The sequence below is a fragment of the Anopheles nili genome, chromosome 3 (genome assembly GCF_943737925.1).
Source record: "Anopheles nili chromosome 3, idAnoNiliSN_F5_01, whole genome shotgun sequence".
In the NCBI taxonomy this organism is placed as follows: Eukaryota; Metazoa; Arthropoda; class Insecta; order Diptera; family Culicidae; genus Anopheles; species Anopheles nili.
The window spans coordinates 57,717,791-57,734,579 of NC_071292.1; the positions used below are offsets into that span (position 1 = coordinate 57,717,791).

General features: G+C 49.1%; 1 protein-coding gene across 1 annotated transcript; it reads right to left on the reverse strand.

Annotated features, from left to right (window-relative positions):
- Positions 1-6,609: 6,609 nt before the first annotated feature.
- LOC128726450 (uncharacterized) lies at positions 6,610-9,794 on the reverse strand. The gene is made up of 4 exons (XM_053820264.1): positions 9,659-9,794; positions 7,301-7,411; positions 7,141-7,215; positions 6,610-7,006 (listed from the first exon to the last, which is right to left on the reverse strand). The coding sequence occupies exons 1-4, from the start codon at positions 9,674-9,676 to the stop codon at positions 6,815-6,817; spliced, it is 396 nt and encodes a 131-aa protein (XP_053676239.1). The 5' UTR covers positions 9,677-9,794; the 3' UTR covers positions 6,610-6,814.
- Between the last annotated feature and the right edge of the window lie 6,995 nt (positions 9,795-16,789).

The window sequence follows — 16,789 nt, forward strand, 5'->3', positions numbered from 1 at the left end:
GGGGTGCTTTGAAGCCTGCCGATTCCTTACCGAGTGAGTTACCGTGCTCGCGTAACGCTTCGCGTAACGCACCCGAGCACGTGGGTGCTCCAATCGAACCCCCGGTTGTGAGTGACCCGTAGGAGAATGGTTGGTGGGCTGCTATTTTTAGCGCGCTGCCATCGAAGAAAAGCTCCCCGTTAGTGAGTGGCTCCCACCGAGAGGCGAACAGCTGTTTTGTCAGGAGCCGGGTGAGCCCGTGCAAGGATACCACACGAAAGCGCACTCATCGGTTCGGTACACGCGGGCTCCGGATGTAACATATTCATAAACAAACGAAAGAACGCAAACAAAAAACGAAAAGCCTGTGCTGATGTTTTGATGGACCAATCGTACGGGTGGCACAGAGCTGGAACTGTCGGTTTGAAAAATAGATTCATTTACACGCACAGAACCCGCACCGTAAACGTGAATCACTTTCTAACGAACCTGTCATAAACGCGCGAATCGAACACGTGGGATTGGGCACGCAGTGTGCACTATCGGAGCGGTGTATTACACCGCCATTAATCCTGGAGCCGGGAACCCGGCTAGCCCAGAGTCGTTAATTTGCTTCATTAAGCTTTATGTTGTTCCGCCGCAAATGCTCGCCGTCAAACACCACCGGCGTTCGGTTTTCGTACGGTAGTTTTTCGGCCTTTTAATGGGCGTCCCGTGCCCGGTTTGCCGCGTCCTTACTCGTGCGCCGGTACCGGTGATCAATAAAATGGCTGTCCCGTGCAGTGACTTCCGATTGGGTGCTCCCGTAAAATCCCGCCAAATTGCCGAATTGCGTCTGCATTCCTAATTAAGGGGCTCCCTCTTGGCTGAAGTGGGTCATGAAGTGTTTTAATGAATTGCCATCATGCCGACCGGGCGGCTGGCTGTCGGAAGCAGGCCGTAAACAAATATAGGCGCCGTGTTGTGTGATGGAAAGCCCAGCCAGCCAGTCTGGCCAGCTAAGGGGTAAGGAAATGTGCGTGAAATGGGACTTAAAATTGGCAAGGTTGGCATTAATGCACCACACTGAAATTGTGTCCCATCTCTGTCGGCCGGTTAATTCTAGCGATCGTGAAGGTTAGAGTGCAACGTCCTACATGCTTTACCTGCCCGGAATTAAGGAGTGATTAATGTAGTCTCTACACAGCGTGCCGCAATATTTCATTATCACTGCGTTGGCCGAAGAACAAAAAACACATTCCCGAGCACGACCGAGTTGGTCGATTATTTAGGCGCGTTCGGTGCAAAACATGGCCGCACCAAATGAACTGTGCTTGCTAAACGGCTCCACTTAAATGAGCCCTTTGATGCGAATCCGCGCGAGCTAATTGATTTTCCGGGCGATTGGCGAGAATCAAACGGAAACGCCCCCAACCCCGGGACCGGAGTGTTCCGGTGCAATCGAGTTCGGTTCGAGGTCCCGAATTGGCAGTTAATAATCCACGGCCACGGTCGGTTGGCGTGGTGTTGACCAGCCGATGAAAATTACCATTTCAAGCGCCCTTTTCGATGGCGCATGATGCGCTTGCAATAAATTTAACGTCGTTATTAAATTCCACCCAACTGCTAGCATTGCAACGTGATCTTATTTGCGTTTTATTGCGTGCAATGGGGCTGGTTTGTTGTGCGAAAAAACCACATCCTAACCGGCGTTAAATTAAACGCAAATCATTAAATCGCCCGGGACTGAAACTAGAATAATTGCTCGCGGTGGTGCAAAAAAAATGTTGTGTATCATAGATAAGCGTGGCGTAGATAATGAGCATATTTCAATAATGCTGATTAAACACCCGATTAAACGATCCAACAATGGTTATTTTCTCCCGTTTGCGCGCTTCATTTGCCCCCTAAAAAGACAATCACTATATCCGGGGGCATCAGGATAATTAAATGGTTTGCTCCAGCTGCAACACCGGTGCATGAAGCTTGCTGCATTTGGCGTGCAACAAAAGGACTCAAGCCCATTGAAACTCGAAACAAATCTCCCGCAAGGATGTGACCGTAAACGGAACGGAGCATAATTTATTTTAATCCCACAAAACGCTTGGGACACCGAATGGCTTTCCGATTGCTTTGCTGGAAAAGCTACTCCAAACGGGGTTGACTCGATGCTGGGATCTCGTGGACATGCACCAAGCTCTACTGGCACGATGGGCAAAGTTTCGGGTGGTTTTTCACAGATTACTCACCGGTAATTGAATGAGGAGAAGAAAATTAATCACATGTAAAACTAAAACACGCGGTCTCTCTCTCTCACGATCTCCCTGATCAATCGGTGCAGGTTGCAACTTTCCACCTGCGGACGAAACGCAAGGGCTAAGTAATTTGCAAATCTATGCATTCTAAAACATTCGATCCGGCGATTTTTTTTTCATTTCTCCCCAACTTGTGGGCAATCGTAACCCCCCCCCCCCCCCCCGGCCGGGTGGCTGCCCCGTTGTAAACCCGAAACCATTCGGAGAACTTTGAAAATTTAATTAAATCGCATCATATTTTATCCGGCCCAGCACAATGAAACCTCGCTCGCTTGCCGTTCTTTTTAGCCGCCGCCCCAGGTCGTCACGTTACTGCAAGCGATCGAGTTGGCCACTCGTGGAAAGTTTCCAAATTGAGGTGCACTTGCACTACGCTCACTGGTGAATTACTCCTGAGTGCTTTTGTGCTTCCTTTTTTCTTTTCTTGTGCTTCATTTTATACGTGTGTGGGTGTTTTGCTCACTTTGGCGTTCCCTCGCAGCGCTCCCAAATCGAACGGTGAAGTGTTTCGGGTGAAAGGGAATTCGTCCGGATTTCCAATGCAATTCCCGTGCCAGCGGAAGTGGTCCTCGCGCGCTTCGCAAAAGGACTCCGTGTGACGATACGCCGCTCCCCAGGTGACGCCACTCTGGTCCGAGTGCTCGTTCAACAACAGTGGTTTCTCGCGCGCTCGGGTGGTTTCGCGAACCACTCGACGAGACCACAAAACCCCCCTTCCGGTCGACAGCGGACACCGGGTGTAGCGAAACAAAAACACACCGCTCGGATATTTTGTTTTGTGATTCCACCAAAACCGGCCCGCTAAACGGAACCAATTCCGGAACCAAATATTTTACTATTATTGAAAAGCAACTTGTTGGCTTCCCGGATCGGGATAAGCGGGCGTTGAAAAGCGTGGGTAAAAGGGGGTGGAAAGAGTGGGTGGCAATTTTGTTTTTTTTTTTCAGTTTCCCACTGTTGCTGGCCCCGTTTGTAGCTGCACCACCCGCAGTCGAACTAGGCCGAGTGGGATTGGTCCAAGCGTTGGTTTTGTTTTTTTTTTAAAAAGGATTTTTTTTATGATTTTTGTTTTTTTTCCGCTGTCTGCTTCAATGGCTTAATTACAGCGTCACTTGCATTCGATTGAGTATCGCTCAAATGGATTGGAATGTGTTTGGGGGTTATTGTCGAATTCAAAATAGCCGTTCTCGTGAGGATCATTCAACAAAGCAAATAATATTCAACAAAACCGAAACTTGTTTGCCTGGCGTCTGGAATTCGGAAATGTCCCTGTTGCATGTTGCATGTTGTATGCCAAACGGTGTAGGAAGAAAATGACAAAAAACGTATTTTTTATTGACATACGATTGCATTCGCAACATTCTTTAAAGAGCTCTTTATTATGGTCGCGAAAAAAAAGGGCTCGCAGGACCCCAGTTCTGCCTTTTATACTAAAATCCTTCCTGGTTCACTCAGTAGGCGCGCGAGAGCGTTACAACAAATGGCATTTGTAACATTTCTCCCCGCCGGTGTTACTTCAGTAGGCACCTGCTACTCTCTCGCGCTGTCACATTGGTCCGCCGCGTGATTTTGATACTTTACATCCAGTATCGCGATTTTAGTGGCCGGTCGTTCCAAAATACCATTCGCGGTCTGTATTTTTGCGCGGCGGACCGCGGCGACCTTAACTACCGCTATTACTCGTCCTTTCGGCCAGTGGTTCCGGGGTGAGTTTCCGTAGGCGATCACTGCTAAATCTCCTTCCTGGATCGGACGAGGTGGGAGAAACCATTTCGTTCGACGAGTTAGTGTAGGCAGGTAGTCCGACACCCATCTTCGCCAGAATATATCTGCGTTCCTTATCGAAGCTCTCCATGCCGCCTTAACTGCCGAAGGTGCATCTCAACTGCCGAAGGTGTAAATGAGGGGCCGCAGGAGGGTTAAATGTCCACCTAAAACTGGAGTCACAAAATCGGGGTTGTGAGGCACGTAAATAGGACTCCTTACCGTTTTTCTTTACGGTGTAAAACGACGTCGTAGAGTGGCCCGAAATAGTCCAGCCCGGTATGCGTGAACGCACGTTGTGCCACTGCAGTCCTGCATTGTGATAGGTTTCCCATTTGCGGACTTTCCGGCTTTACCTTAATATTTTGGCGGATAATTCCGCAATCATCCAGTTCAAGTGACAATTTGTACAATGGTCTGTCCTTTCTTAGTTTGTTGGTAACGTCGTGATGAATCCTATTCCCTTGTAGGGTCCTGAATTCGACTGGGAAAGATTCGTGTTAAACTTGCGTTATGACTAGCTTTTCTGACCGGTCGAGCTCTTCCTACGTAATATGTTCTCGCGGGGTAGGTTCCCTTCGTGCGCGGTGCTTGGCTATATTGACGAATCTGAGGACGAATTCGAATGCTCTTACGAGTCTCGTCCATCTGGAAAACCACGTGAATCCTATTAGAGGTTCATATACTATATGGTGATGGACGCTACGTCGAAATTCTGCAGATGTTCTCTTCTGGGGTGCGTCATCTAGCGGCCATTTACAATATAGTAAAAAGACGTTTTTAAAACGTAGTAGAGTAAAAAACAAAACAACTCCTTTCAGCTACGACCAACATCAAAGCACTTGCGTACGTTAATGAAACTTTTCCGAGCATAATTGTTTGCCAAAAGTTTGTTTACCGCTTGAAAACGCAAAAACAAAGAAACATTTTTGCTCTACTCCGACAAACGATTTCAATTGTTCTGTTTATGTTCCACTCCATTTTACGTTTGTGAGCCGTTTTTTTTCTGACTTTTGTTTAGTGCCAACAATGCCCACACGAAGCGAGAACCAACAATAAACGATGCACTTCCGTTTCGGTTCGTACGACCGCCGCCGGAAGGACACGAAATAATGACTCAGTATTTGTGCTTTCATTGCTCGTCTGGTGAATCGTCTGGTGCATTGTCAAAGGATTCTCCAGCACCTTCCGATGCCCTTTTTTGGCCAGTGATGGTTGCCCTTTTGATAAGGGAAAGCAAAACGTGTGCGCTGCTTCTCTTGGGCTCCTTGCACCTGATGACCGTTTGTGGCGTGTGTTGCATACTTTCCGGCGCGTTGTCTGTTGACATGTTTGAAGGGTTTAAAACGATCGACCCACTTGGAGGAGCTCGTTCAAACGGGAAACAGATGCTCCTGGTGCGCTGTTTAACCATTCCTACGAACCCGCTAGCTTCACTTGCCCATAATGACATGTCGTTGAACTATTTCAATTGCTCCCGACCGCGTATTTAAGCGCACATAAGGGGCTCGGTTAGCAAACGCTTCGCGACGAACGGAGTCAATGCACGCCCCCAGTGCAGCGGCGTGTTGCCCTTCGACACAAAACCATAAGCTTTCGGTAGACCGCAGAATGTTGGCATTTCCACTTCGCCCAACCGAGCGTTCGTGCGTGGCCTTAATTCCCGCCAACGCGCGCAAGGGTGGCTTGAGCGCGGAGAGAAGCTAAAAAAACGCGAATTTTTCCACCGATTGCCCGACCTTCGACCATCATTACCGTAGACCCGGAGTGCTTGGGTGGTGGAACCGAGCACCACGGTTCGATGCACTTGGATGCAATTTCGTTTAGGTAGCGATCCAGCGGTGCCACTCACGGCTAATGGCAGCCGAACGGCAACATGCTGCTGCACTGCCGGTGCACACCAATAATCGCATGTTGCACTTTGTCCCGTTCAGCTTTCCCAGTTCATGTTCGCTTTGCAACCCGATTGAAACCGCGTGTGGTGGGTGCACTTTTGATGGTTTTAGTACCCTCGAACGGAACCGCGGAGTGGATTTTGTTGTGCTGCGATGGTATAAAAACCTAATGGAACCATAATTGAAAATGATTTAATCTATGGATTCTCAGTTTCTTTTCGGATAGGATTTCGCACGCATACAATGTCGTCGGTATCGGCTCGATTGTAATTGGCATTTGCCGATCAAATATTTAATCGAACTAGGCTAGGAGGTACCATGAGAAATTTATGGATGCTTTTTTTCAAGCTCAAGTGAACAATGGTTCAGCTTCCGACTATTCAACACTTTGTTTCGTTTGATTCCCGCTTAAACAAGGTCCAGCTAATGTCGGATTAGTGGTTTGCTCTCGGTGTGTAATTAGCGCTAACAGTTCAGACAGTCCTCGACCTCGACCACGACCGTAACCTTCGCCTGACGCCAATCGCTTTTCTGATTCACTATCAAAACGCGCTCCTTGCCATACGGTAGTGATTAACGCGGGCACCTTGACATTAGAGTCAGGAAAGTAATATAAAAATAGACTGCCCATTAGATTCGTTCTAAAAACGCTTTTTATTCCAAATTTTCCACCGACCGTGAGGGAACCCTCGCACCGCGATCACAGAACATCAATATTTACAATTACGCCGCCGGTGCAACGGTAATGCATTACAATTACGCGCAATTGCGCACCCGCTGCAATTTGGCACCTTCTATGTGCCCTTTTTTTTTTCGTGCAATTAGCGTGCCAGTATACCGGGGCTCTGCGCAGGAAAGGCCATCCAATGGCGGGAGGGTGCTTTAATTTTTCCCATCTGCTTTCTTCTTCGCCACCAGTGCCTCGTTCTCGGTCTCATCGCCGTCCACGTTCACGTTAATGTTGCGCACATTGTTCGAGCGTGCCCGGAAGTAGGTACCGGAACCGGCCTGCTGCAAATTTCCAGCAATGCTCTGCACCAGATCGTTAACGGCCTTCAGCGTTTGGATCGGGATCTGAATGACCAAGGGGGGGAGAGAATGAGAAAGAGAGAAAGAGAGAGAGAACTTGTGGTGATTTGTAACAAGACGGAAGTGGTTTGCATGTGGGAGGCTGGGATCCTCCCCGGGGCAGGAAGACGACTGCTTACGTTGAAAATGTTGTCCAGTATGCTTGACCGTGGCAGGTTGATGTTTGCGCTTTGATTGACAACTTTCCCGTCAGCCTGTCGGTGAAGGCAAGTTAACAAGGCGGTTAGCCATTAGTTACAACGCACCTGCGCTCGTTTCACACGCCCCAGCATTACTTACCGATTCGTCCCCTTCGATGGCGGGACGCGCGCTGCACGGCACAATCAGGAGCAGGACTACCAGCGTCATCGTAAGGGCTCCGGCCCGAACCCATCGGCTGGTGGTGGTGGGCTGTTGAGGGGAGACGTGCGAAAGATGTCATTCACCGAATGGAAAGTTTAAATTGTGTGATTTGCGTTTTGTCAAATTATGCTCCCACCAGCCGCCCTTCAGTTTGAACTTTTAAGGGTGGAAAACTCAACCCCAAATATTTGCTACTTCCTCGAAGTCGTTTAGGGCGCTTTCGTGTGAGTTTGTTTTTTCTTTCTCGCCTTCTTTGTTATCTTCCAGCTGCATCGCCTACATGGACCGCATCTAATAACCCAGGAGGTCAGGATCGTAGAAGGCCATGCCATTTCCGCTCCCACACCGAAGCATAAATTGCGTCTGCGTTTGCCTTTAGATAAAGCAAATTAAATGATGCTGAAAACATTCTCAAGCGCCATTTGCCATCGCCACCCCGACGGTGACGGTTCCGGAGGGGATTTGCCTCTTCCCGTCCATCTCTTCCCTTCCTAGTGCGTCCCTGCTCGTAGGGTTGCTGCGCATCGCAGCGGATAGTGGTAATTTTTTCCGCCCAATTGAGTCGCCCGTTAAACCGCGCCCGGGCAAGTTCGTTGTCATTTTGGAAAATTAATTTTCTCCCAACCCACACACGGCACACTCCGTGCAAGCCCTCATGTGCGGTGCGGTGCACCCCACGAGCGAGGCGATGGGGGATCGTAAAAAAGTTTCATCATCCCAGCCGGCGGGCGGTGGCTAGCTGACCGAGATTTTATACCGGTCGGTTTGACGATTCGGACGATTTCCACCGATCCGGTCCCGTTCCGGTGCCGAGGTTGCCGCCCTTTGTCGCTGGCACGTCGCTGCCCATTCTCGGGCAGACCGCAAACAAATGTACCACCGCCCGGTTTTCGGGTTTCCGGGCTTCCGATTTGTTCCGATGGAAATCGTACCACGGTGGGTTTGCTCTTTTTTTTTTGTTTGTCGTGTTTTTGGCGTGCCACCCAAGGGAATCAGACCCCGTTCCGGGCTGGATGGACTTTCCGGTGCATCGCAAAAATTGGCGTGGCCGCTATAGACACCACCCACCCAAGCACGAAGGTGTACTGCATGTTTGTGCCACTTAATGGTGCCACGCGGTTGGGTAAAAATGTTGTTTAATTAATAGCGCTCCGAGCTCGGGATCCCGGGCACGGAATTCTCGGGTTCGGTGGGCTGAACCGCCACCAGCTGGCTGGCAATTGTTGCGCTTCGCCGGGCCGGGTGTTGAAGCGCGTTATTTCCCAATGTCCCTGCGTGGGTGGGCTTTTCCTTTTGAAAGAGAAAACCACCAGCCCCGGGAAAACGCCACCGTGTGTTTGATGAGCTGCGGCTGGGGATGGGAGCGCGAGCAGTAAAGTGCTCGATCCCGGGCCTTTGGGGCTTGATGAATGGCGCTCGCCAGGAAAGGCATTCTTCCAGCAATCGAGCATAATTGAAACGAACCGGCGACTGGCGTCCTTTGAAGCGAGGGCCAGCTATTATGCCAAAGGTATTAACAATCGCAACAATCGCAAGCGGTACGTTGTCAAGGTATGTGCTGCATTGTGGTCGGGATGCTGCCGCTCATTAATTCAGCAGTGACTTTTATGTACGCTCCGCCCCGGTTGGATATGCTCAAGATTGCCCGAGGAGCGTGGAATTGTGCTTCGACCCCAGGGCTCAATTATTGGGTACGCACCACCAAAATTCAAAATCAAAATTCCACTAGAACGGATTTCATTTGTGTTACATTTCGGTCTATCGGGCGACCGGGGAAAATTATGCTTCATCGAATTCGAAGCCCATGCCGCAGCTTGTGGAAGCTTGTGGAACTGAGAGACCAGACCAAACGCGCTTTAAGCGATGTTACGCAATCCGTATGCCATTTAAAACCATCTTGCATAGAAATTCCACCTGCCAGCGGCAAATTGCACTGACTGTCACGCCATGACCTGTAACTAGCACATCCATTCGCCAACGGGCGGGCGTGATTTGAAGTGATCTAATACGAAATTAAAACAAACAAACAAAAAGAAACACCTCTTTCATCTCATCCCCGCCTAAGCCATGCGCGAAACGGTCAATTCGTTGAGCTTTCGTAACACCATCTCGGAAAGACGTCCCCCCCGATGGTTTCATTCGAACACACTTTATTCAACCTAGCGTAACAAGATCGCGACTCAGATGGACTTAGCGATCATTCTCTACGGTGTGAACGAGCTCCACAAACGCACCGCTGTCTCACATGAGCCCATTCCCCACCCTAGAACACATCACACGATCGCTTTCACTCACGTTAACTTTCTGGATCATTTTTTTTGGGGTGTTCGTTGAACCTGGTTTAGCTGCGTGTTATCGCAAAGTGAGATGCGCCACTTCGGCTTCGAGTATTGAGCGTGACTTCAACGCACCGCTAAGCGACGAACCGACAACGAACAGACTGCACTTGGGACCGAAGCGTGCGACTGATTCGGCGATGGCTGGCGTACTGTGGCTGGCCGCGAGCCCAGGTGAACGTTAAATTTTGGGCCAGTTTGTGCTTTTCGCCAAGCGTGCCCGCCAGAGTGGGGAGAACCTCAAACAGGTACCGGTGCAAGTGATCGTGTGTGAGGTGTGAACCAATGCACGCGAATACGGTGGCTCGATGACGTTGTCGTCTGCGGTTGCTTGGATACGAACCCCATTACAGTGGACGCAATAAATGTCGGTGCATCGTGCGACACGAACGGTCGCCCGTTGTTATCGCACCGATTAGGGGTTGCCTTTTTTGTTGGGTCATTCAGTGGACTTAGCATTAATTGACATCCTCCTAATTGGGTCTTATACATTTTACGAGCACCTCCTACTCATGTGCATCACTGTATGTGTGTGTGTGTGGGGGGGGGTCGTGAATGGGATGCAGTGGGGTTGAATGGGGGTTGCACAGCACACCCACCCACCCGACAGTTCGGTTCGGCCAAGCGAGCTCAACGTTGAAAGTGAGAGTGGTGCTGCACTTCAAGGGCCGGTGGTAAAACAAGCGACAAAAAAAAGCGCGAATGAACATTCGAGTGGGGAGAAAAAGGGAGAATAAAGCAAAAAAAAACAAAGCCCACAGCTACAACACTGACCGTTCTTGTTCGCTTGCGTTCGTTGCAACGCCACTCCGGCGGCCATCAAAGTCCAGTTTATTGCGAACAAAACTCGTCCAAAACTGGTTATGAGTTGGTGGCGATAACGGACCGAAAAGGCAGGAAAAAAAGAGCTCACACAAACTTCTCGCGACAAGCGATCGTACGGTGGGTGGATCAGCCCCTCAGCTGGAGCATGATAGGGCTTCGGAGGGTAGTTAATTAACCGGTGGCTTCGGTGGCTCGTTCGCTCCTTGCACGGGGTGACCGGTTGAGCTTGAGCGCCGCCGTACATTGAGGAAATCCTGCCGCACGCGGAGCCTGCAAGAATCGAGACGAGAATAAAGCACGCACATTTAAGGGCGTAATGCAACTCGCCTGGACGCTTCGATGCCTTTTAACACCAAGCACATTCACTTTTTCATATTCATGTATGTGAGTCATTGCAGCTTGCACTGCCAGCTTGCACTGCCAGCTTGCACTGCCAGAACAAAGAACTACGAAAAAAGGGCCATCAAGGGGGGCCCATCAGCCCATGCCATCGCCCATTAGACATCATACGAAAAATTTAAATCCACCACCATCCGGTGGTTTTATTCTCGTCCGCCACATTCACACGCCCGTAATTGGTAGTTGCTTAAGCCCCAATGTTGAACAAACCGGCTAACACACACGGGTATTACACGCCGTGACACGATTCCCATGACCGCATGCAGCAGCATGATTAGAGATCATTGCGTATGATGTGTGGGTTTAGTATGCGATGTAATCACCACCAAAAGGTCATGTACCGGTGTGGTGTGAGCGAACCAAACCGAACCGATAGGTGGTTGAAATAAAAAAAAAAAAATACGCGCACTCTCGAGCACAGGTGCCCTTGCCCTTTAAATGTAATCGGAAAAGCCCAAGGTTAGCCCCCGCATAAATGTATGTATGCGCTCAAAGTTAAAGCCACCAGCCCCGAACCGGAGCGTTGCCAAACGTGTTGCCGCACTTTCGTCAAAAAAGCTCCACTACCCTACGGCGGGAATTAGGTCATCGGGCTGATGCAGAAGCGAAGGTTTTGCTGTGCAGGCCGTGTGTGTGTGTCTGTTTTTTTTCTCTTCTCACTCGTCCCGTAATGCTGCGGAGCAACTGGTAAAAAAAACACATTTTGTTTCATGCATGCGTTTTAGCTTAAACTGCTTAAGTTTCTAATCCATCCGTCCCTAGTCACGCACACCAATTAAAACGCTATTACTCCATCGCTTAGTGTTAATTAATGAGCACCCTGCGTTCGTGTGGGACACGTATTTTTTTGTTGTTGTTTTGTGTCGTTGTTTTTCGCAACCTGTCGCGTGTTTCACTTTACTTTTGCCACGGAAAAGGAGCATTTCAGGAAGCGCAGCTCGTTGCTGTGCGCGAATAACGAGCACCTTTGCTGGGTTTAACATGATGTGTTTAACGAAATTCATACTTATTACCACCATACTTCGGTTTCGTGGAACAAAAAGGTGGCAACCACCGCTTTTCCGCCCAAGTAACGCGCATGTCCTGTGCGGTGAAGTGCGCATATAAATTGTGGTTGTGTAATTAAGGCAGCGTATAAATATTAGAAATTTATGGTACACCATTCGCGCAGCTGCAACTGCATGTATCATTGTAATGCACCCACCAAAAAGTAACTAAATGAGTTCTAAACGAAGCTCTTTTACTGTGACCCGGTGAGGTGGTCCAATAAATTCATGCTCATCCGCGCGAATGCACCCTGCGCGATAAATAATGATCACGTGGGCATCCTTTCACATCACCCTCCGGTGGAGATACGCAAACATTGGCATAATTTAATCCGTTCGGGTGCCGCTGAATCAATCAACGCTGCCCTACGCGAAATCTGACCGATCCGGGTGACCATCAACACACGCTTTGTTGCGTTAATCTGGCCGAAGCGTTGGCCAACCGCAGCGCATCGTCAATGTATGCAAACGCCAACGCCAAAGCAAGCACTCCCGGCCTGCAATCCCGGATGGCGGAACCGGAAGCCGAAAACCGGCCATCGGTGGCGCGGTCAAACAGTGGTTTAACTGGTCGGTCGAGCTCTCTGGCTTGTGCCTTTCCGCCGCGGTGCCTCCCCAGTCCGTCCTTTGCCCCTTGTGCCGGGCGTAACAGTGGAACCTAATTAGCGGGTGGACTCACCTTTCGACTACTAATTTCCCGTCACAAACCCCGCGGGGCCTGTGCGGTGCGCCCGTTTCGCTTGGCCAAGCGACCGGCGGTGATGGTGGCGTTGTTATCAGATTATCTCGATTAAATTCGCTTCCCTTCTCTGGCCTGTCTCTGGCCTGTCGCGTGCAATTACCGAGCATCAAACCGACAGACAAGCGTCGGGTTGCGCGTTGTAACCACAAACTCACCACCAACGCTCCAGGCCAGGAAGCGAAGGTGTAGCATCTTTGACTTGGAGGATGTCCCCGCGGGGTTCTCATGTGTGTGTGTGGCATTTCCTTCGAGGCGTCGAGACAGGTTGTCTGACACGCTGGCAGGGGCTATTCTTAGACATACGAGCGAAAGGAAGCTGCTGAACCTTAATCAGCGAAGATGGCGCTGGTATCGATTTGTTTCCGATTGAAAACCTTACCTCGTGAACGTGTATGCTAAGGTTTTTGTTGGCTTTTTTACTTAGCTACATGAGTGGATGAAGGTTATGTGGAAGTCAATTTTCTACACGCGATTTGAAATTTAAACGATCAGATCGAGTTTCCGTCGAGCTTCGCTATCTTTCGGAAACATATTAGCCATATAGGATAGATAAAATAATGAAGTTAAATGGTCAAGCATCGATCGCGCTAATAACATTGGTGATTGATTTAAGAAAACATGCTTTTACTCCGCTCTGATGCATTTCATCGATCGTCGCTAGACTCGCGCTTAAGCAACCGAAACCAACTCGCAAAAACACTCAATCAACCCAATTAGCAGTCAATTTGCCCAATGCCGCTTGGCCGGTGAACCATGAAGGAACGAAAAAAAAAGACATCATCTTTCCTCTCTAAAAAAACAAGAAAACCTTCTCGCTCTTCCCAAAAAAAGGGTATTCTCAGATGAAAACAAAATAATGAGCCGCGCGAGCGGCGAAAACAAAAGGTAAACCAAAAACGGTCAATTCCATTCCACCCATTAGCCAGCGAGTGGCTTCCCGGGGAAGTTGAAGTTTTGGTGGAGCAGGACGAACTTGGAACGCACAAAAAGGACACGCAAAATGGGCAATTTTTCCGAACACTGGCTGTTTAGATTGCGAATTCCACGGGGCGTGAACAGACCGCTGTCGATGCTTTACCGCAGCGCGTGCCAACTTCTGATTGAAGTGCGGCTCAGCTGCAACCCTAATGGGCCTAAATTAAGGACGAACGAGTTGCTTCCCCGAGGCCCGTCCGGCTTTTTTTTCGCCACAATTACACACCTCAATTGCTATTCAGCGGGTTGATTGGCACCATTTGTTGCCACTGGTTACCGGTACGCGGTCTACTACGATTAGCCATTGGAAATGACTGATAGGGGATGAAATTTTTGTCCTTTGCTTTGGAGCGCTGAAAAGGCTAGCAGATTTTCTCGATTTATCCACAGGGATCGGAAGGAGACTGTGCTCATACTGCTTTTTTTAAACAATATACTATTAAAATAGAGCAGGACTGCTTGAAATCTTTTAGAGCTCATATGTTTTTTTCTTAAAACCAAGACTATTTTCTTTGCACTTTTAATGGTTTAATAATGAGACAGCTCTTCTCGAAATATCCCTTAAGTGGTCAGGTAGATCATATGCGACGAGGTACCAGCTAGATGCAGCTTCCTTAGCACATGATCTCCAGGTTCCACCGCATGATTTGGTAGCAAAATCTGACGTCGAATTCTTCCGCTTAGGCGCGACGATACGAGGCCGGTTCGTTTCTCGATTCGAGAAAATCTGTGATCGAGATGAACCCAAAATTGTACGAATTGATCGAGATCGGGGCATTTGGCTGGTTTCGGGTGATGTGTGATTATACATACATTTATTGTTATTTATTGGAAGTTGATCGTGGACCAACTATTGTTGCCTTGTTTTGCTCCTTTTCGAGGGTCTGTTCCGAAATTTACACCTAATGGATATAATCAAACAATAAAGGTTGGTTGTGTACTTTTAAAGCGAATTTTACGCATTGCATTACGGATCCTATCCTTTTTCGAGAGTAGCAAAGAGCGCTTTCGAGTAAGAAAATCTGTACGCGTAAAATTTTAATTAAAGGGGTCATCATGGTAAAGGTCATAGGGCGTATGGAAATGCCTCTTGAAGGGAGGTGATAAGAGAATCTCAAAATCCAATCCTCCAAGCAGGCCAAATAAGCAGCCCATATTCCAAATTTAGAGCGTATCGACAACTCGATTACAGCTTAACCATCCATCACGCATCGGAAAAATCGTCGGTCATATTTTCATCCCACATTATCGGTGCGCTTGGTTTCGTTCGCGTATGCAAACAAGCCAATAAAATGGCGCACCCGCAGCGAACCACCCCTAGCTACTCTATCCGAACCCAGTGGCCGGCTGTATCACAAATAAAACCACCTCATTCTCATTCGTAAACAGCGAAACGGCTTTTTCCAAGCCACCGGACGAGCAGCTTGACGGTACAGGAAGCCGCCAACTCCGTAAGCCTAAAAGCCCGCATGCAAAAACCACCCCCCAACGGCCCAGAAGGATGAGAGGCTCACGCACGTATCCTCCGGCGTAATAATCGAGTCGTTTTCGGTCCACCGATGATTGAAAACTGAGCTCCCGGTCCCGACGTAATTCGATAACCGACCAACGCGTGCGGGAACCGTACGGCTCACCGGCTCGAGCTTTTGCCATATTTTCATCCCCAACCCAACGCGTGTGAAGGAATGTGCGCGTGCAAATCCCGCACACACCCACGCATACCATGCGCCACTTAACACCAACTGGCGTAAATGGTCGACCGCGATGGCTTTCCAGTGGTGCAATAAAAATGATTTGTCTCCCGCGAAGCTCGATCGCATTCGACTACACGATGCTCGCGGCCCGCGTAAACCGGCACCGGTTTTCCCCGCGGCAAAAGGGCTCTTGTTTTGCAAAGGAAACGGCCGGGAAAATCGCGAGCGTTTTTCCGCGTTTCCGAGCGACAAGATAAAAATAAAACAATCACAAACCCATAACCTTTCCGGGTTGGTGGCGAGGCACAAGGGCTGAATCCTTTCCCGGCGAATCGTCTAAAGCGGATCGAGCCGTGGACCGGAAATTGGCGGAAAACGCAATCCGTGCCGTGCCATGAATTACGCGGTCTTTACGCAAAGTGGTGACAATAAAATAATAAAACGCACTCGAATACCGTAAACGAAAAAAAAGAAGCAAAAAACAAAATCAACAATAAAGCATAATAAAATAAACCCTTACGCATACAGGCCGCCACGCACGCGTAAGGGCTCACGCACGGGGGTGGTTTTTCTTTGCGTACATCGAAATGATACATTGGTTTACTCCCGCGGGATCCACCCACCCACGCGGTACGTGAGCGGAATCCGTAAAGCGCAACGGACGCACGGAAAGAAAAAAAACGTGTTAATATTTCCACCGGGGGTGGCGTTTGCGGCCCCCGGTCCCTTTCGAATGCCATTGACAGTTTAATGGTTGCCGATAGTTTAAAATGAGTCTACGCTAGCATAATTCACTCGGGCGCTTTGGTTAATTGACGATTTATGTGCTGCGAGAAGACGAAGCGTGGGGAAAATACAAAAAAATCCCTTTACCGCAGTGGTGGGATACGACTTTTTTTTCTCTCTTTTCTTCCCTCTGATTAATGCGTGCTGTTGGTGCAATATTGTGTGATAAGCAAAACGATTTTCTCGCCGGAAAAATAACTCAGCACACGCGTGCGCGCGCGCGTCTTCCGATTTACGCGCTCATTTCGAGTCAAACGGCTCGTCCTTAATGCTCGCGCTTAATGAAATGCGAAAGCAATAAAACTCGATAAAACCCTCCGCACGGCACAGTTTGAGATATCTTTGCTCCACCTAATTGCGGTTCCCCAAAAACCAGTGGGGAAGCGAATTGCAAACACACGAACCTTTATATTTTTTTACGACCCATTTCGACCAACTTTTCATCTTAAACAATCTACTTCCGCTTAGCCCTCGCCATCCGAACACCAAGTGCAATCAAAACCCCGAAACCGAAACCCTATTCCAGCCCGTCAGTTCAATGTGTTGCCAGGCTTTCCCGAGGATGCGAGATGAGTTATAGCTTCGGGAACGGGGTAACTTTGGCCAATGTGACTTTGGCCCTC